General features: G+C 37.9%; 1 protein-coding gene across 7 annotated transcripts in view; it reads right to left on the bottom strand.

The window, feature by feature from the left end:
- Positions 1-21345, bottom strand: part of LOC131436062 (neurabin-1) — a 149579-nt gene that overhangs the window by 90602 nt on the left and 37632 nt on the right. For 4 of the 7 annotated variants that reach the window (XM_058604511.1, XM_058604516.1, XM_058604517.1 and 1 more), the window contains exon 2: positions 19086-20404. In XM_058604511.1, coding sequence (XP_058460494.1) covers positions 19086-20373 — 1288 coding nt within the window. In that variant the 5' untranslated portion in view covers positions 20374-20404. Of the gene's footprint in view, positions 1-19085; positions 20405-20511; positions 20847-21345 lie in introns of those variants that run through there. The other 3 variants (XM_058604513.1, XM_058604514.1, XM_058604512.1) reach the window with 3 other exon arrangements.

The raw sequence follows: 21345 nt of genomic DNA, 5'->3' as shown, positions 1-21345 counted from the left end.
GAAACCATTCAAATTTTTTCTCGGTATATATTATCTTGGGGTGTCCAACCGATTTCCTATAGCTTCTCTTTGGACATTATTTTTATACCCATAATGGTATCTAAGTTACAACGATTTGAATAAAGCGCCTTTTTTTCTAAAATCAATTAAATTCAAATTTATTCCATCGTTTCAAATTAAATGCTTTGCCATACTGAAAACGTGTACAAAGTTTGACCCAGATCAAGCTAGATCCTGACTTTTCTACCTTTTCCATATAAATTCATTCTTCTAGAAGAGTCATGATTTCACTTACTGTTACTTTTATTCAGAAACGCTAGAAAACAATAATAACTGAGCTTGATCACAAAAGTAACAGATCGGCTAAAAAGTTCGTATCTTTTCTATTAGAGGACGCCACTAGAATTAAATCCATACCATTTTCAGTTAGTACCAACGTTCAAAAGATACGTGTATAAATTTGACAGCTGTCTGATTATTAGTTTGTGAGATATTGCATTTTGAGTGAAGCTACTTTTGTTATTGTGAAAAAAATGGAAAAAAAGGAATTTCGTGTGTTGATGAAACACTACTTTTTGATGAAAAAAAAGTGCCGCCGATACCAAAAAATGGCTTGATGAGTGTTAACCAGACTCTGCACCGGGCGAAGCAACAATTCGTAAGTGGTTTGCAAAATTTCGTACTGGTCCTATGAGCACCGAAGACGATGAACGCAGTGGACGTCCAAAAGAGGCTGTTACCAATGTAAACGTGAAAAAAATCCACAAAATGATTTTCAATGACCGTAAAGTGAAGTTGATCGAGATAGCTGACACCCTAAAGATATCAAAGGAACGTGTTGGACATATAATTCACGAATATTTGGATATGAGAAAGCTTTGTGCAAAATGGGTGCCGCGTGAGCACACAATCGATCAAAAACAACAACGAATTGGTGCGGCGAATGACCAGAAACGGTTAAAGTCGCTAATAAAATAAAACTAACAAAACAAACAAACAACGAATTGATGATTCTGAGCAGTGTTTGGAGCTGTTATATCGGAATAAAACCGATTTTTTCGTCGATATATAACAATGGACGAAACATGGCTCCATCACTTCACTCCTGAGTCCAATCGACAGTCAGCTGAGTGGACTGCACGCGATGAGCCGAACCCAAAGCGTGGAAAGACTCAACAATCGGCCGGTAAGGTTATGGCGTCTGTATTTTGGGATTCGCATGGTATAATTTTCATCGACTACCTTGAAAAGGAAAAAACCATCAACAGTGACTATTATATAGCGTTATTAGAGCGTTTGAAGGACGAAATTTCAAAAAAACGGCCTCATTTGAAGAAGAAAAATGTTTTGTTTTATCAAGACAATGCACCGTGTCACAAGTCGATGAAAACCATGCTGAAATTGAACGAATTGGGCTTCGAATTGCTCCCTCATCCACCGTATTCTCCAGATTTGGCCCCCAGTGACTTTTTCCTGTTCTTAGACCTCAAAAGAATGCTCGCTGGTAAAAAATTTAGAAGCAATGAAGAGGTAATCGCTGAAACTGAGGCCTATTTTGAGGCAAAGGACAAATCGTACTACAAAAATGGTATCGAAAAGTTGGAAGATCGCTATAATCGCTGTATCGCCTCTGATGGCAATTATGTTGAATAATAAAAACGAATTTTGGCAAAAAAATGTGTGTTTCTATTAAACGATACGAACTTTTCAGCCGAACTGTTACATATGTCGGTGTCTTTCATTCACTAGATATACTCATATTGATATTATATCATTATTCACAGCATTGTCTTGACTGAGAAAATAAGGATCGCATTATGTAACTGGTGTTGAATGGTTTGTTGTACGAGCATTTGTAAGAAAAAGTGGATTCGACTTGATTGTATAATGCAAACCTCAGTCATTTATCTCTGTCGTCCGGTTTGTATGCATGCGATGACTGTATCGAATGAGACACGAGAGTGAACGGGGGCAACCTTTGAATTTGGGATGATGATAATTTCAAACTACCATTTCATAAGAAACTTTTATTAGAAAATCAAGATGAAATTAGTATCCAATTTGTAACGTTTACATCACATGTATATATATATATATATATATATATATATATATATATATATATATATATATATATATATATATATATATATATATATATATATATATATATATATATATATATATATATATATATCTATATATATACAAGGTGAGATGAAAAAACTGCAACCAACTTCAGACTGCTGTCATTTCTAAACCGCTCGTCCCACAGCTGTCAGATTTATTCTAGTGACAGCTCATTATATTATTTACAAGCGCACAAAAGCATTTTGGTGGGAATTTTTCAGAAAAAAAGTTATTTGTGATGGAATTCAAGTGTGATAGTGTGATTGCTTTGCATTTGGCTGGAAAACCACAAGTGGCTATCGTTAGAGCCCTCCAGCATTTAAAAGTGAATAAATCTTTTGTGTCTCGTACCATCGCTCGTTACCGTGATACTGGTAGCGTAGCCCGACGTCAAGGAAGTGGACGAAAAAAAACAGCAACATCGGCAGAAATGGTTCGAAAAGTGAAGAAGCGAATTGAACGAAATCCGCGTCGCAGTGGCCGAAAAATGGCTCGTGAGCTGAACATATCGCAATATGCCATTCGGCAAATATTGAAAAATGAGCTTGGACTAAAGCCATTGAAGTTCCAAAAAGTGCAAGATCTTACTGATGCGCAAAAAAAAGTTAGACTCGAAAAAGCTAAAGAGTTGCTTCGCTTGGCCGAAAGTGGTGAACTGCCGAATTTGGTTTTCTCCGATGAGAAACCATTCGTTATCCAGCAGTTTGTAAACAAACAAAATGATCGTGTTTACTTGCCAGAGAGGTCAGCTGAAAATTTGCAACTTCGGTTGGCCACCAGAACTCAAAAGCCGGCCATGGTGATGGTGTGGGCCGCCATAACAGCCGATGGTCGCTCGCCGCTCGTATTCATCGACCGTGGGGTCAAAATAAATGCGCAAATCTATCGCGAAAATATTTTGGAGGGAGTTCTGAAGCCCTGGGCACGCAAACATTTCGGCCGCAGACCTTGGACATTCCAACAGGACTCAGCACCATCGCACTCAGCACGCGCCACCCAAGAATGGTTAAGAAATGAGGTTCCTCGCTTCATTTCCACCGCACAATGGCCACCAAAATCTCCGGATGCCAATCCGTTGGACTATTGTGCCTGGGGTATTTTGGAAAGCAAGGTTGGCACTAAAAAATACCAAAGTGTCGATCATCTCAAGCAAGCGCTTCGCCGAGAATGGGACAAAATACCGCAGAGCCACTTTCGGGCAGCGTGTGATGGTTTCATTGGCCGTTTGAAGGCCATAGTTCGTGCCAAAGGTGGCCAATTCGAACAAATCTAAACCGATTCTCAAATTTGATGTTATTTCCGACATTTTTTGCTTTCATTCAATAAAATTTAAAAAAAAATGAAAAAATTATGGCGTTTTACTTTGTTGCAGTTTTTTCATCTCACCTTGTATATATATACAAAAGAAAAAATAAACTAAGATACTTTTATTAGTGACAATCTGGCAACACAGTTTCGTAGTAACACACGAAATGAACGCAAGCACTGGGAGAGTACGCATGCGTGTTCTAAGTGGTCTGTTCCTCTCACACGCAGCCAACATTCTCAATTTCCAAGCTTCCGGAAGTTTATGTTTTAAACACAAGCCAATCTAGAAAGAAATGAGACGCCAACTCGACAAAACCGTCTTTACTACTGACCTTGAAAATCAAAATTCCAACGAAACCGTCATATTTTAGGTGACATTCAATACCATCACACAATTTGATTGACATTTACTCGAAAAAAAATGTGATGACAAATCAAAACATATCAGCGACAAAAAAACTAACGAAGCTAGAGGAACTCCTTTCAATTGACAGGCGAAATGAATTTGAATACTCCTCTTCCACCACCACAAATCGAGAGAGTGTCAATGATGAAGCGGAAGGCGATGGCGGTCCGGTGAGGTGAAGTTAATTAATTTTGCATGCTGTCGAATAAATTGTCTGCGTTGGATGACGATCGTACTGTCATTTCGTTGATGGAAGAGACACACGAAATTTGTGATGAAATGATGGTTGATTTGACAGCAAGAATTTCAAAACTCAAACTAACTGGGGCATGGACTACTCGATTCAAGCGTGAATAGTTCTGATTAATTGAAACGAAAACACCTCTAAGAAAAAGAAAGAAATTCCGACTTGTATGCTTCCGTTGGTTACACAATATACTGTTAGTTCAATGTGTATCATGCAAACTATAAATAAAGTTTATGCTCGGCGTTCTTCCAGTGGTGGAGACTCGTACGGGGTGCGAGGTGCGAAAATCAGTGAAAAATGATGACCATTATCGTCTCCATGCATCGAACTGTTTTTCTGTTAGTGTGCATGTGTTCGCGGCCACTCCTGTGTCTGGGGCCCGGCCGACTGGTGAACAATGCTTGATGCTGTTGTGTGTTTTGCCTGATCTGACCCAATCCGATTTGATGCACATGCATTTGGTGCGCTCTACCATGGGAGCCTGTGTATTTTAAATCAAGCCACCTACCGAAGTGCCAAACCAGAGGGGGATCTCGAACACCCCGAGAGACTGCAAGATCGGATAGAGAGGAATGCAGACTCAGTTCGGGACCAGAAATGTATGGCAGCCGAGGGACGTGACTTATGCTTGTTATGTTCGCGCGAAAGTGAATCGCTGCCGGTTCACCGAATAGAAGCGCGCAGAAAGGGAAAGCAAGAAGCGAAACTGATGTAGGTGCATGTGCAGAAAAGAGTTGCACACCGGATAATGACCTCCTGATGGCTGTAGCGGTGATGTCAAAACCGAGAGCAAGATATTTCGTAACGGGTTCGCGTTGAAAGTTTCGCTGATTTCGCAGATTAGAACAATTTCCTTGAAATCACTTCCAGCTGCGAATAGCAAAATATTCGAATCAGCTAAACACCAAAAAGAGTCAACAAATCGTTACAAAATTTCGCCGGTTTCACTATCATCCTCCGGGGATTGTGCAAAACTAATCTCCTGTGCCCTGGTGCTGCACAACACGTAGCTGCCGCATACAGCAGTACAAACAAATAAATTTTCATATTCGACCTCTGCAGTCATAACCAAATTTGTAAATTATTTGGTTTTCCGCATTGTCCAAAACTTCTGTCAAACACGCACTGTAGCGGGTTGCTTAGTTTTTGTTTGAGTTTTGGAAAATAGGAAGCATTTTGGCACGTATTGATAGTCGGTAATGGTCAAGCGTTTTTATCAGTGTTAAACACATATTGCGGAAATTTCAATGGTTTCTTTTAATCTTACACGAAACAGTGAACTGATTTGGTTCGAGCCTCAGGCCTCTGCAAACCCGAATGTACTAACCCACCTTAGCTTAAGGTGTAATGCAAATTAGCACACCCCAGATTGCAAACTTCAACTTTGAAACCTATTCCAATCAGAGCAACTGCTACGTCTTTGAGCTACCCTGTAGCTGTACTGAGCCGCAATTTTAAACGTTAAGCACCCAACTCACAAGTTCATCTTCATATTCGCGCGTGACTTAGTATGTTCCGTTTCCAAGATGCTCGGATGCACCACAAAACTCACGGACTTTCCGAGTGCACGTTTCAACAATATCCGATACTGAAGTCCGGGAAAGTTTGGATTCACAGTTCTTGATCGTGCAAACTGAAGGAAAATTTTAAATGATATTGCGGTAAGAATGAAAACTTCCCTGATTTTTTCTAAATGAAACTGACTGCTATGGTTGATTCATTAAGTGACATATTCAATTCATTCGAAAGCTCTATTTAACAGATAAAGTACGTGTATAAATTATTATATAGATCAAGGGTCCCCAAACTATTTTGGGTCATGGACCCCTTTACTAAAATTAACTTAGGCCTCAGACCCCCATTCACAAATTCCTTTGAAAATTAAACTTCTTGCTTTTTTATATTGATGTAAAATACTTACCAATTTTCGCGGATGGTCAAATAAACACTACTTTTTTAGCATGAATATTTCAAATAACAACTTATATCAAACAATAGGGGGTCATTTATCAAATTCTAGACCTCGTCGACCCCCATAGTCGTTTTTCGTGTCTTTTGTGACGTTTGTGACGTTTTTGTCTTTCATGACGTTTGTGTCTTTCGTGACGTTTGTGTCCTTCGTGACTTTTATGACTTGTGTGACTTGTGTGACTTGTGTGACTTGTGTGACTTTTGTGACTTTTGTGACTTGTGACTTTTGTGACTTTTGTGACTTTTGTGACTTTTGTGACTTTTGTGACTTTTGTAACTTTTGTGACTTTTGTGACTTTTGTGACTTTTGTGACTTTTGTGACTTTTGTGACTTTTGTGACTTTTGTGACTTTTGTGACTTTTGTGACTTTTGTGACTTTTGTGACTTTTGTGACTTTTGTGACTTTTGTGACTTTTGTGACTTTTGTGACTTTTGTGACTTTTGTGACTTTTGTGACTTTTGTGACTTTTGTGACTTTTGTGACTTTTGTGACTTTTGTGACTTTTGTGACTTTTGTGACTTTTGTGACTTTTGTGACTTTTGTGACTTTTGTGACTTTTGTGACTTTTGTGACTTTTGTGACTTTTGTGACTTTTGTGACTTTTGTGACTTTTGTGACTTTTGTGACTTTTGTGACTTTTGTGACTTTTGTGACTTTTGTGACTTTTGTGACTTTTGTGACTTTTGTGACTTTTGTGACTTTTGTGACTTTTGTGACTTTTGTGACTTTTGTGACTTTTGTAATTTTTGTGACTTTTGTGACTTTTGTGACTTTTGTGACTTTTGTGACTTTTGTGACTTTTGTGACTTTTGTGACTTTTGTGACTTTTGTGACTTTTGTGACTTTTGTGACTTTTGTGACTTTTGTGACTTTTGTGACTTTTGTGACTTTTGTGACTTTTGTGACTTTTGTGACTTTTGTGACTTTTGTGACTTTTGTGACTTTTGTGACTTTTGTGACTTTTGTGACTTTTGTGACTTTTGATTTTTGACTTTTGACTTTTGACTTTTGACTTTTGACTTTTGACTTTTGACTTTTGACTTTTGACTTTTGACTTTTGACTTTTGACTTTTGACTTTTGACTTTTGACTTTTGACTTTTGACTTTTGACTTTTGACTTTTGACTTTTGACTTTTGACTTTTGACTTTTGACTTTTGACTTTTGACTTTTGACTTTTGACTTTTGACTTTTGACTTTTGACTTTTGACTTTTGACTTTTGACTTTTGACTTTTGACTTTTGACTTTTGACTTTTGACTTTTGACTTTTGACTTTTGACTTTTGACTTTTGACTTTTGACTTTTGACTTTTGACTTTTGACTTTTGACTTTTGACTGTGGACTTTTGACTGTTGATTTTTGACTTTTGAATTTGAATTAAATTTCTTGCTTTTTTCATATTGATATAAAATACTTACCAAATTTCGCGGATGGTCAAATAAACACTACTTTTTTAGCATGAATATTTCAAATAACAACATATAACAAACAATAGGAGGTCGATTTCTAGAGCTCGTCGACCCCCATAGTCAGTTTTCATTTACGTCGACCCCCGCATAAAGGATATCGACCCCAAAGAGTCTATATCGACCACTTTGGGAACCCCTGATATAGATCATATCGAATCATTTTAAATCACCAAGCAAAGGTCGACATAATTTTAATTTATATCGTTTTTTTTTATATTCGGCTTTAACCTTTTCGTCATTCGCCGGGTAAACGGTCAACATACTTCACGTGCGTCTTGATTGTTCAAAATTTCCATTATGTTATTGTTATTTACTTAAATAAAATGATTAATTGGTTATATTGTGTGATATGGGCTGCCAGCTACCGAGAAAACAATTTTTTTGTTCGTTTATAGAGGTTTCAACCTTAAGGTCAAATTGCACTAAATCTGGGCTAAATCTTTTTATCTGAACAATTGTTTAGATCGTTTGTCCAATACAAAAATATAACTATTTTTAGAGTTTTAGGTTATTTACTAAAATTTTTAAAATTTTCAGTGAAATCCAAGTTTCAGTTTTTTTTTGTAAATTTTGTTTATAATAAATTTCCAACTAAAATAATAAAAAAATATATGTCATAAAATGTTAAAGTTTTGATTTGATTTTGTTTAGCTAAATTTTCCCACTAATAGAAATTCTCTGTATTTGTACCAAATTTCTTGAGCTTCTTTGAACGGATATATAATTTTGGTCATCAATACATTCTTTCTGGTAATGATTCCAATATGTTGAATCAAAAAAATGTACATGTCATCGCTTTAATTTTTGAGTTATATACAAACATATTTATAAATTCGTCGATTTCTTAATGTTTTCTTTTGATTGTGCAGGAATGCTAGTTGTGCGAAAATTGTAGCTTGTATTACTAGCAATGAAATGATGTGTAAAAATATATAGGTCATCGCTTTGAATTTCGAGATATTTACGATCATTGTAAAAAGTATCATCTTAACTTAGGTCATCTATCTACAGTTTTCATTATAACTTTGGGTAGACAACCCTATTTTCAGTTTTTTTCAGTGAATTTTATTTCTGGAAGTAGTACCTTTCCAATCGTAAACAAATTTTGAAGATCGGTTGACTAACAATAATGTTATGACTCGGTAAAGTTGAGGTTCTCAATATCCGATTCGCGATGCAGGTGCCGCATGAATGCAGATAGGGCACATTTTGAGCTTGAAAAAAAAACTTGGAACGGGAAAAATCAGATTTTCATTAGTTTTTCCTAAATGATCGTCAATAGTGATATACTTAAAATAATCTACAAACTTCACAAAATTTGAGGGTGTAAAATTTATCGAAATTGGTCAATTAACAACTGAGCTATGATAGCTCAAAGTTACCGTTCCAAATTTTTTTGAGGCTTGGTGCTCCGCGTAGCTTTTTTAGGCTTGGTATTAGGAGTGTTAAGAATGTTTGAAAGCGATTGCTGAGATAATAATCAAGCTGAAGGACAATTTGTGGAGAACCTAGATTTCAGAGATCCCAAAGGCGACGCAACCGACAATCTGGATTTTGTTTTTCTATCTACTAAATTCAGCTTCGTTTAAAAGCTCCTATAAAATTTTTCAACAAGTTTATAGACCAAATGCCTGCCACTTCCGGCTGCGGAGATATAAAGGTATAACTGACGTAACCGACAAATTGAACTTCACCGATTTCGATAACCGTAGGTACGTTCGAAGGCTACTATTGGGTTGTTTGATAAGTTAAAATAACTCTTGATGATCGGCCGGTTCCGAAGATATGACCAAATTAGTGACGTAACCGACAAACTACAAACTTTTTGTTTCCATACTGTTTTATTGATAATGATGAAGTTCAATAATGAAGCTCACATGTAATATTATAATGTCCAACTAGCAACCTTTCAATAAAGCACACTTTCGTTAATTTCCCTTAAATTTCCGGAAATTAAAAGGCAAAAGAAAGGCATTAATACAACATTTTGTAGATTAGGAAACGGTTTCCTGTGTTATGTCCAGTGGAACAAAAATCTCCTTTCGTGTCTGACATGGATCCTCAAGCAGCAAAGCCTCTAATTCCTCAACTAAATAATTTTTCGGTTTTCAGAGGTGCTTCTCATCTTCAAAGAATTCAGCGCGTACCGATCGACAGCCCCAGCGAAAATGGTTCTTGAAACTAGATTGCAATAGGCGAAGGATAGTTCACGAGCCTCTTAATACAAACGGTTTTAGATGTTTAAAATATGTTCCATTTGATGTATCCAGTCTATGCTAAACAAAATTTAAAAACAAAAAGAAGAATTGCACAGCAATTGAAACGGGTGGTTTGAATGACGCAAAAGGGAAGTGCGAGGTCCCATATTAACCACCCAAATTAGCTCTCGTTCTTTGTAAGTGACTATTGTTGAATCTTTTCGAAAGTACCATAACTGAACTCATGGCACTCTCTTGTTCATAACTGTGATAGACACAGTCTGCTAGACTACTTCAGTTGCATTTTTTTTCAATTTCCTCATTGCAACGCTGCTAGCTCCAGCTCCAGAAACACCACATGGATGCACTTTTGAATAGCTTCCCAGTGGCGGTTGCAGGCACTATAACCATACACATGAATTTTTCGATACGAAACAACCCGCTTGTATTATATTTTGATTCATATGCGCACCGAGTGTACGTGCCCAAGCCTACTACTAATACTACTACTACTACCACTACTGTCTATGGGATGTTTCAATCTTGCCACTGCTCTAAACCACTCCCGGTCTCTTGCCTCGGTTGTTTATTAATAAGTTTCCACGATGGCGAAAGCTGGAATGATAGGATGTCTGGATGCTGTTTGTGGAAATAGATAACTTCCACGTTGGTTCATAACTCAATCGGTTGCACAATTTCCTATTGGAAAAGATTATCGATCCAGGGGTTTTAATAGAAGTTCATTTGGCGCATAAGAAATACGTCGTCACTGACAGTTTCACGGTGAAATTAGAGAATTTTTTTTACTACCAGAGAAATAGTGTTTTGCAGCATTGATAAGTTGAACACTAAAAGTAGAAGTTAGCTTGTTGGTCATATTTCACCCTGTGGTCATTCTTTCTGGCGATTTCGAGGATAAAGATCAAATGATTAAATGAAGAACACGGAAGATTGCACACAAGTGCAACGTATCGCATACAACTATTGAAAACGGCTTAGATTGTTTGATGAAATGTAACAAAAACTGATTATTTCAAAACCAAATTATCGTTCGATGAGGAGAACAATAACGTGAAGCGAAAACGAGCTTGTAGCTAGCGAAACCATCAAACGGGAAGTGTACAGCTAAATAAGGTAAATAACTTAAAAGAAGTACCTACGTGTTGTCAATTGCAGAGGTGTCACTTTCCATCATGACAATGCTCGACCACATACATTTTTAGGACGGTTTTATAGCGAATCAATTCATAAAAATCGACTTTTTCATATACATCAAGTCTAAATTATGTATACAAGACGAGGATGAAAATAAAAGACCCCATAAAAAGCATGAAAGTTGGCTTTTTTTCTAAAACGCTTCAAAAATTTGTTTTTCAAATTTCAGTTTCGTGCAATATAATTATTTCGGCTCAAGGATTTAAAATAGAGCAAAATAACATTAGTAAACGACCGCCTCACTAGAGGACATTCTTAATCTGTCATTTTTCATCAGGACAACGCTCGGCCACAAATTTCGATGAAAAAACGAATGGGAAATAGTAGTGACTAAAAGATCAATCCGCTCATCCGTCGTATAGTTCAGAGTTGGCGTCTACCGAATACCACTAGGCGATTTCATAGAAAAATTTCAAACACTGGTTGACTTGGTACAGGATTTCATCAGTATCTATCGAGAAAAACAGATTGAAAAAAGACGAATAAATGCAACTGCGAAATGAAAATCTGTGAGAGGACCGAAGAGACGAGCATCCTATGCATTGAACCATCAACTCGTCGAGCTGAATCGAAAGGTATATAACACTCGGATTTTCATATTCCTTTCATAAAGAAAGGTAAAAAAGAAAGGCAAGTAGTGGTGCCTTTGATTTTAGAATTTCTATAATTTAGAACTTTTGATCACTACTTCTGGTATTTCCAGAACTGGAATTGGAACATTTTTAGGAAATTTTGACCTTTTTTTCTGCATCTTCATTTTCAGCGAAGGTTTGGATTTTTTTAGTACTCGTTACTCTATGATACTAGAACTGGAAATCGGATTCGGATAAAATTTCATGCGAACCTAAGGGAATAAAAAAACCTTTTATTTAAATCTAAGTGTGTAAAAAATGCTTCCGCCATCTGTGAGAAATCATTATAAATTCTGCGTTGGAATTTTTAACCCCAATTTGTATTTTCGGAGAATTTTAATGCTTCACTTCAAATAAAGTTTTGAAAGTTTCAATCGGACCCGGATAACAGCCACCAGAAATACAAAACCTTTTATTTAAAGCTTCAAATTACTTCAGTAATCTTTGAGACTTCTGAGTGCGTTCCATTTTATAGTTTTAGATCACCATTTCCGATATTTTCGGAACCGGAAACCGGGGACCGGTATAACTGAAGCGAATATGTTCGGTCATCGACTAGCAAATACTACAAACTAGAACAATTTGTTAATTTTTGCAAGGGAATTCGTCCAGTAGTTCTGGACTTAGAAGTCGAATCCAGGTGAGATTTAGAAACTTTTTATAGAATCATAAAGTTTATGAACATGAACTTAGCGAAGCACCTATCTTCGATGATAACGCAAATGGGTGAATAATGTGTCGCTTATTAGTTACTGTAGTTTTGAATTTATTGCTTAATTTTTTTCGAGTCCTTCACTAAGCTCATATGAAGTAAACGAAGCACCTCTTCTAAATAAGTTTGAGAGTAAATCGAAGCCCAGTAAATAATTTACTGCGAATTAGATACGGTAAATTTGAATTTGTAGCTGATTTTTTACTACTGCTTTGCTAAATTCACTTGAAGTTCTCGTATCACCTTTACTAAATAAGTTTAAAATGATTCGAGACGCAGTGAATGATTTTTTTTTGTTAAAGTGGTTTCAATCTTAAAGTCATTCACCGCTTCGAACTAGAAAAACTTTCTGACCCTATGTGCGCGGGGTTGGGAATCGAACCCAGGAGGGCTGACTGAAAGGCATCGACTTACCCATCACGCTATGCCTGTTCCCAGTAGTGAACGATTTGTGTTTTATTAATTCCTGAGGTTTCACATTGTTATTTTTTTAATATTTTCATGAGTCCTTTCCATACAGTTAACTAAGTTCAGATGAAGTTAACGAAGCATAACTTCTGAAAAAAAAAACTTCAAACGAATCAAGAGATAGTGAACAATTTGCTGATAATTATTGATGGCGTTTTTGAGTTTGTTATTTCTTTTTGTATATTCGCGGGCACTTCGCTAAGTTCGTATGAAGCTAACGAATGCTTCTCTTAAACCAGCTTCAACCAAATTGTCACGTAATGGGTAATTTTTGTTGCTTACTAACTAACTCTTCTTCCTCCACCCTTACATTGTTAAAATTGAAAGAAAAGAATAAACCAGAAAAATACATCAAGCTAACGTATGACCTATTATTAATCTTCTAAAAATCTTGTTCGCTGAGTGTCATTTCATCGAAACGGTTATTTTACTGAGTCTTACAATTGTCTTTGAGAAAACAAGCACCTCGTTAAACTAGTTTACAGTTTCAAGTGCGAACTTGTACACGAGCTTGTACCCATGTTTGCTACAAACCTGAACATCAAACACAGGAGTTGTACACAAGAGCGTGAGCTTAAGTTTGCACATCGAGTTTGCGCACGAGGCACTTCTCAAGAGCAGTCAACGATTCCAATGAAAAACTTGTTTGTTCTATTGGTGACTGAAGTTTTAGATGTGTATTGCTTTTCAGCTACACTCATTGTATGTTTAACTGCATTTGTAAGCATTTTGATAGGTTCTATTGACGTAATTTGGTACTGAAAACAAGAAGAAGTGAATGATAGTTAAAAAACTGTTTTAAATCTCATCGCATATTACTTGTATTCTAACATTTATTACTATAAGATTTTTCAAAATACCTTTCTTGAATAAAACAAAAAAGTTCCGCTAACCGATATAGACGACCTACAAAACAGTTTTTAACCCTATTTAGATTTTTTTTCCTTTCTTGCATCGTCGATCTGTAATTCCAGATACGGATCCGGATAATTTTAGGCAACTTTGTTGGCTTTCAGTTGAATCAAAGTAAGTCTTCTGGTCGCGTACAACATTGCTGAACTTTATTCGGATCCGACTTTCGGTTCTGAAATTGCTGAGGGATGAGTCTTCCCAAATTTACAAATATCTTAGAAATGCATTAAACGTCCAGATCTGGTGTAATCTAAAAAAATTAAAGAAAAAATGAAGATACGTTTGTTTTACTTTTAGTTCTATTATAGATCGCCCATAATAAACATCCAGCTGCTGAATTTGCCCTAATGCACTATTCGATTTCTATTGAGACAAAAGTGTTTTGTTTTGATTACATTTATTTTTATCTAGAACTGCCTACTACGATTAAAAATGCCGTCGCAACACGATCTCGGAAAGAGAGGTGGGATTCTTACTCTACAAAAGCTTTAAAATTACCAGCTAATAATCGTTGGACTAAAGCCTACTTTGATGTTCAAAATCATTTTCTGACATCACCTAACGTACAAGATGATGCAAGTGTGGTGTTGATTTCGTTCTGTTAGTATATCTTCGGTAATGGTGAAAATCGAAAAATTCGATATTATGAATCCGTTTGTTTCAATTATTTTTATAGAGATTGATTCATTGAATTGCGAATGCATTTTTATTTTCCTTCTATGTACTAAGTTAAACCGAGAAAACGTTTTCTTTTATTTAAAAGATATTTCTATTTAGGCCTATTTGCGCCTGGTTGTACATTGTTTGCAGTTGCTGGTTGGTTGGATGGTAAGTTGTTAACTGCAGCTGGTGTACTTTGTTCTATAGGGGATACGTTGGATGGTTTCGTTGAAGGGGATGCTTCATTGTTGTTGGTGGCTGTCACAGGTGTACTGGGGTTGCTTAGGGTTGGTGTGAAGGAAGCACCGTTGCCTTTGGTGTAGTTATCTCCTTGTTCAGTTTTAGTTTAACAGCTTTTCGGCAATATTGACATGTGGCCATCTGATTGTCATATGTAACAAGTGATTTGCACGCAATTCTTGCATCTTGACCGAAATTCACATAAGAATGTATAGGCCTCTTCAAGCGCATGCGTAACAAACGTACGCCATTTAGAATACCGGGGAAAAAATTCTTCCACTTTTCTTTTTCGATAGAGAGAATCTCTCCGTATTGGGACATAGTTTTGTGAATATATGAATCGGTGACGCTTGAGGGAAGATCATGCACACACACTACTATAGCGCTATCATCCATATATACTGGAATGTTGTACTTAATGTTCTCGTGCTCCACATAGTGCACATTGTTATTGTCTTTTGCGAATTGAATTGCATCCAACTCTTTATAAAACTGGATGTGTACAACATTATTTGTCTTATTGCATTGAAGTAAATGCACACGTTTAATGTCAAGATGCATTTGCTCCTTAAGCAAACCTACAAGTTCTCGTTTCGAAGGTCGAATTTTGCACTGCCTGAAGTCAACAACAATTGTATTCTTTCGTGTCGGCGGTAGCTTTTGTTCGTTTGGTTCACTCATGTCGAGGTCGTTCTATTGTTCACTACATAGTACTGTACTTGGTTTCTTCTGTCCCGAACGTAAGCGGGTTTGTTTTATCGACTGACTTGGATGAGATGCAAACTGCCCGAGGAAACGTTGTTTTTGACGAACTTTCCTTGCAATTGACGATCACGACGGAAATTTTAAAAATTGACTGTCCCTGTGAAATTTCAATTATGTTGATTCGTCTCCAAGTGAGCATCAAGCACTGAACTGACGAGATGTCTCTCTCAGTGAAACTCATACATTATTAATGACATTTCAGTGAGAGAGCTTCCAAGAGAAACGATTTTTGTTGGAAGGCTTTTGTCCGTCAGTGAATATTCTTTGTTTACGGGTGCTGGATGCAATACTGATTTTGAAGAATCCCGTAGTAATATATGTGAGAATATGAGTAATACGAGAAAGGCATCATTACACCGCTACGTGAATTACAGCAGGGTTTATTTTATAAACTTACGTTACTTCTATTTTTTCTAATTTCACTTCAACAATGCACAATGGTCCGAAACGGGAAATTAGCGTGACAAAAATGTTTTCACTATTAAATATTAGTTTTTTGTAGTTAGTGTCTTCACAAAAGTTGTTTGTAATCAAATGGCGCTCCTTTTATGAAAAAATTTACTAGGGTGGTCCTCATTTAGATTGAAATCTGAAATCTAACTTTCTCAATTCTGCTCAAAAATGATTTTGTAGTACAATAAAGTTGTAGTAAATTTAATTTTGAGCAACTTTGTTGAAAAAAGCATCTCTCTAGCTTTTCATTTGATCGAGTTACATCAATTTTCCCGAGTAAAAGTAGGGTGGCTCCAAAAAAATCCAATTTTTTTGTTCTAACTTTTTTTGTGAAACGTTCCACCGAAAAGTTGTCTTTGGAAGAGTTGTTGAACTAATCATTTCGCACAATTTGACTCAACAAAGCTTTTTCATATGAGCTACCAAAAAAATTTATGATTGTTTTTTCATCAAAAACTAGTCAAGCTTCAAATATCAATGTTCATTAGATGCCAGATCGATAAAAATGTATCCTATGCGGTTCCTGAAAGGTCATAATATAAGTAAAATTTAAGAGAAAATTGGAAGGGTGTTTTTTTTCTAACTTATTTAAATTAGTTTTAAAAATACATTCAAAAAACTCAAAAACATTGCATAACTCTTAAATGCGCTAACGTAATATACTTTCTTCAGCAAAATAATAGTATCAAATTAGTTCTACAAATGTACCATACATTGTTCTTTCGAGAAATGAGACACACAAAAACTACAGCCGAAAATAGATTTTTTGTAAGTCAAAGCACTTCCTGAAACCCTTTCATTAGTTTGTTAAAAAGAGTAGAATGTATTTATTCGAACCAAAACTCATTGTACGTCGTTTTCCGGATTTTACAGGCTATTCGGTACACAAGTGGATGAAAAAGTTGGACCAGTGTCATAGGCGTATTGGCACGATGTGAATAAAAATATTTGCATTTTACTAACTTGCACCAGCTTGTTGGAATGGTTGTCGAGATCATGAAAATTTCTGTTCATAAATTTATCATGCCCAACTAGTTCGGAATAACCATATTACGCATCTTTAACCCTCAGTTGCTCAAACTCAATTGAAGTAGTTATTTTGGTAATAAATGAATTAAAATTGTACTGCAATCTATTTTCGGCTGTAGTTTTTGTGTGTCTCATTTCTCGAACGGACAATGTATGGAATATCTGTAGAACTAATTTGATACTATTATTTTGCTCAAGAAAGTATGTTGATACGTTAAGGCGTGTAAGAGTTATGCAAAGTTTTTGAGTTTTTTTAAAGGTATTTTTAAAGTAATTTAAATAAGTTAAAAAAAATAACACCCTTCCAATTTTCTCTTAAATTTTTACTTATATTATGACCTTTCAGGAACCGCATAGGATACATTTTCATCGATCTGGCATCTAATGAATATTGATATTTGAAGCATAACTAGTTTATGATTAAAAAACGATCATAACTTTTTACTGATAGCTCATATGAAAAAGCTTGGTTGATTGTGCGACAACAACTTTTCCAAAGACAACTTTTCGATAGAACGTTTCACAAAAAAGTTAGAACAAAAAATGTGTTTTTTGGGAGCAACCCTAACTTTACTCGGGAAAATTAATGTAACTCGATCAAATGAAGAGCTAGAGAGGTGCTTTCTTCATCAGAGTTGCTCAAAATAAAATTTCCTACAACTTTATTGTGCAACGAAATCATTTTTGAGTTCAATTAAGAAAGTTAGATTTCAGATTTCAATCTAAATGAGGACCACCCTAGTAACATTTTCCATCAAAAGGAGCGCCATTTGATTACAAACAACTTTTGTGAAGACACCAACTACAAAAATCTAATATTTAATAGTGAAAACATTTTTGTCACGCTAATTTCCCGTTTTGGACCACTGTGCAATGTGTTTAAATTTTAGTTGAAATAGTTTTGCAAAGACCGAAGCTCAAACCCACTACTCAACTGTTCGCATCAAAGGGCACACTGACGTACCACCGTGATATTTGTACTCAGGTTTGCGCACGAGTTTAAAACACGGCGTTCGAACTTGTACACTGCGCTTGAGTACAATCTGAAGTACGAATCAGCGTGTAAAACTGGTGGTTTTCCACCAAATATTGATTAATGCGAAAAATCTAGATTTGAGTAAACCGGTGAAACGAGGCGGTGACAGGCTTGTATGCAAGAAGACAACTTTAAGCGAAATAACCCGCTCTCAAAGTGATCGTTGAAATGTGTGAATGCCTAATTTACAGACAAAGAAGCTCGAAGCTTCGCAATTAAATCGTTTTACATATCTTTAACGTGTTAACTTGAATAGTACGTATCCATAACAATTAAAACAAACAAATTCGTCCCTCTTTTCACCCACCTGTTGAAATGTTTATTCAGTTGTCGGTCTTCTCAGCAACATCAATCACCTATCTACACTTGAAACCCTACCGGTTGGGGATGCCGGTAAACGTAAGTAATTATCTCATTCAGAAACATCAATCAATCACTCACATACCAACAAGAAAACCCCACCCCCACTGAATTTAAAATCCACATCCTAGGAATGGACACTTCTCATTGACGTCTTGCTTTAACTACATCTAGTTCCATTATCTATCTGGTAAACCATTAATTTCAATGTTTTCCCATGCCTTTCAGATGCACTGCCGTAGAAGTAGTGGGATGCTGCACTCCTGTTACTTCTACATCCCCCACAACTGTATACCAGCCCTGCAACAACCAAAATTAATAGATTAATCGAACGTGCGTTCATTTATCGGATCAACCCACGCCCAAAAGTGAATAGCACCGTTTTGACCGTTGCCGAGAAAAGCCCATGGCAAAAATACGACTACCAATTAGTTATAATAGCTACAGCACCATTTAAGCGGTACGATTGCTTCAGTCGGCAGGGAGCCACCACCCACGCCCCAAACGTTTGTGCGGATACTCCAGATTCACGCAGCATCCACCGAAACCCGTTGCCCCGAACGTGCCAGAATTAACATAAACTGTGGGAATCGAATTCTATCTTTTGCTCATCGTCACAACTGCTCAATAAAAAAGCAATAAAAAACAGACTGCGATGTTCGCAAAGACCATTCCTAAGCTTGTTATATATTTTTATGGTTCCTTATCAGGCTCCGGTTTGTGAGAAAAAAAAAATACCGTCGATTTATCACCGAATTTAATCGAACATTTCTATCCGTACCGCAAAACCCAATTCTAGTATGGGCAATGCTTCCGCTCGTTATATAAAATAACAACTACAACAACAACCGATAAATAAAAAAAAACACTTACTGCTTTTTTCCTCTGCCGCAACCCCTTCGTCCTCGTCCAGCTTGCCACCGCAGTCGGTCGCAGCCTTTTCCGTGGGTTCGTTCTCCTGTTTCTCGTCTTCGGTGTGGATCGGTGACGACGGTCCGGACGAGGCACTGGCTCCGGGACTCGGCGATGAGCTGATGGCATGAGCCGGCGAAGTCAGACCACTGGTTCCACTGTCCTTTTCGGTGGATTGCCGCCGTAGGCCACCCAGCTCCGGGTATTTAAATGCTTTACCCGGCTCATCGTCCAGGGTGGTTTCGAGGGACTTCTTCCGGACACCCTTTTCCGGTGGTTCATCGGATTTACTGTTGCGAATCGGTGCGACCGGAGGCAGGGCAGCCACCGGAGGAGGTTCGGCTTGACGCGGAGGAGATTTAAGCTTTTCCGGGCTTATTTTGGTGGGACTCAGCGAGCTCGGATCGGTCGCGTGAGGAGGAACTGCTGGAGGAATTTTGGTTGGCGATGGGAAAGAACTCTGGCGTATGTTACGGGGACCCTTCTCCGGTGGTGGCGGCGGCGGTGTTTGCCTTTTCGGAGGACTAGGAGGTGGTTCGCTGGGTGACTGCAACCGATGTGGCGGGTGAGCCGGTGCGTAATGGATTTCCTTGGGAACCTGCACCACACCGTTCCCGTTGGTGGTGATCGGAGGAGCAGCCGCCGCTATGCTACTACCACTGTTGACCGGTGTTCCGGCACTAGCGATTATTCCCGTTCCCGGCACAGTCCGGATGATATCACATCGATTGAAGTCACTGCCACCTTTCGTTGTTCGTGTTTTGGAAAAATGGGACGTCCAATTTTTCTGCTTCTCGATCAGTTCCCGAGAGTTGAACTTCCGTTCGGGCTTTTCGGGTTTCTCGGGCTTTTCCGATTTTAGTCTCGATTGATTCAATATTCTATTGGAGTCTAGCTTTCCGATACCGTTGGTTATCGGGTGATGTTTTCGCTTGGGAGACGGCGATCGGTCCTGCTCGGATCCGACCTCCGACAAATTATCCTCCTTACTGCTGGAATGTGACATTTTAATACTGAATGGAGGCGGTCTGTTGACGCGTCCTTCGCCCAACTTTTCGAACAAGGCTCGTGCGTTGTTGAACCGTGCTGCGTGCGATTCCGTCCGTACCACCGTCGCCGTGGGGGAAGGTTGACTGCCGGACAGATCCTTCCCGGAGTCCGGTGCGATTTCCACCGGTTTGCGCTGGAATAGGTTCGCAATCTGGGACACTTTAGGTCCGGGCGGTGCACCCGACGACGATTTGTCCATTCTGCAGGGTTGTTTCACCGTTCAACGACTGCTGAAAAAAGAGCGAGAGAGAGAGAGAGAGAAAAACATACATTAAATAACGTGAATATTTTTTGGCGAAAAGTCAACAGTGATAAGCGATTTCTCGAGAATTCTAACCATTTTGAAGCCAAGCAGGTAAAACCAAGCGAAGAGAAATGTGCAAGATGTGATATTTTTCAGTAAACTTTCCAGTCTAGCAAACCACACACTATTCACCTCCAATTGAATGGAATTCTTCGAGTAACAACAAAAAAAAAACACTACAATCGGTACTGCGACAATGATTTTATCACTTCTAGTGACCGCACGATGTTGATGCCGACGGCGAAGCCACCGTCACCAGCCGTCGCAATATCAGAGCTTCTCGGATCGTGTCGCGAGTTGATTGTCGGGACACGGAGGTAAATCGACAGTACGAAACTAACCCCTCCAAGCTGACACGGTTGACGAAACGTCCGATTCTCGGTGTTCTCCGAACAACAATCGGCCGTCAGTCAGCGAACAAGATAGCACCGTCGGTCGAAGCTATAATCTTGTGAAGCTGATAAGATATGACGACTTCTCAGCTTGTTGGGGACTTTTATTCAATACAGTCAAACCAGCTAATGTATGCCCGTCCATCCGTCCGTCCATCAATGGTCGGTCCACTGGAAGTAGTAAGACGAGGTATGCAACCTGTAGAATGAACGTAAATAACGGCTCTAGTGTTCGGAGGTTGTGGAGGCGCTTTATAATTAATATGTAGATAACTGAGAAATGTGCTATCGTTTTTGCTATAGTGGAAAGAATAAAACATTCGTTTAGGCGATGACGTTATATTAAATACAAACACACAGTTTGTTTATTTGGCACTCTATGGGAACGAAGCTACTGCATTCGAAATTAATCTTTCTAGATGGGGTGAAAAGTATTCCTTCGGGAATGGAAAAATGTTTTGTTTTTGTTTTAGCC

This window comes from Malaya genurostris, chromosome 3 (genome assembly GCF_030247185.1).
Source record: "Malaya genurostris strain Urasoe2022 chromosome 3, Malgen_1.1, whole genome shotgun sequence".
Taxonomy (NCBI): Eukaryota; Metazoa; Arthropoda; class Insecta; order Diptera; family Culicidae; genus Malaya; species Malaya genurostris.
Note: the sequence above shows the minus strand (reverse complement) of the source record. Positions and strands in the feature narration are given on the sequence as shown.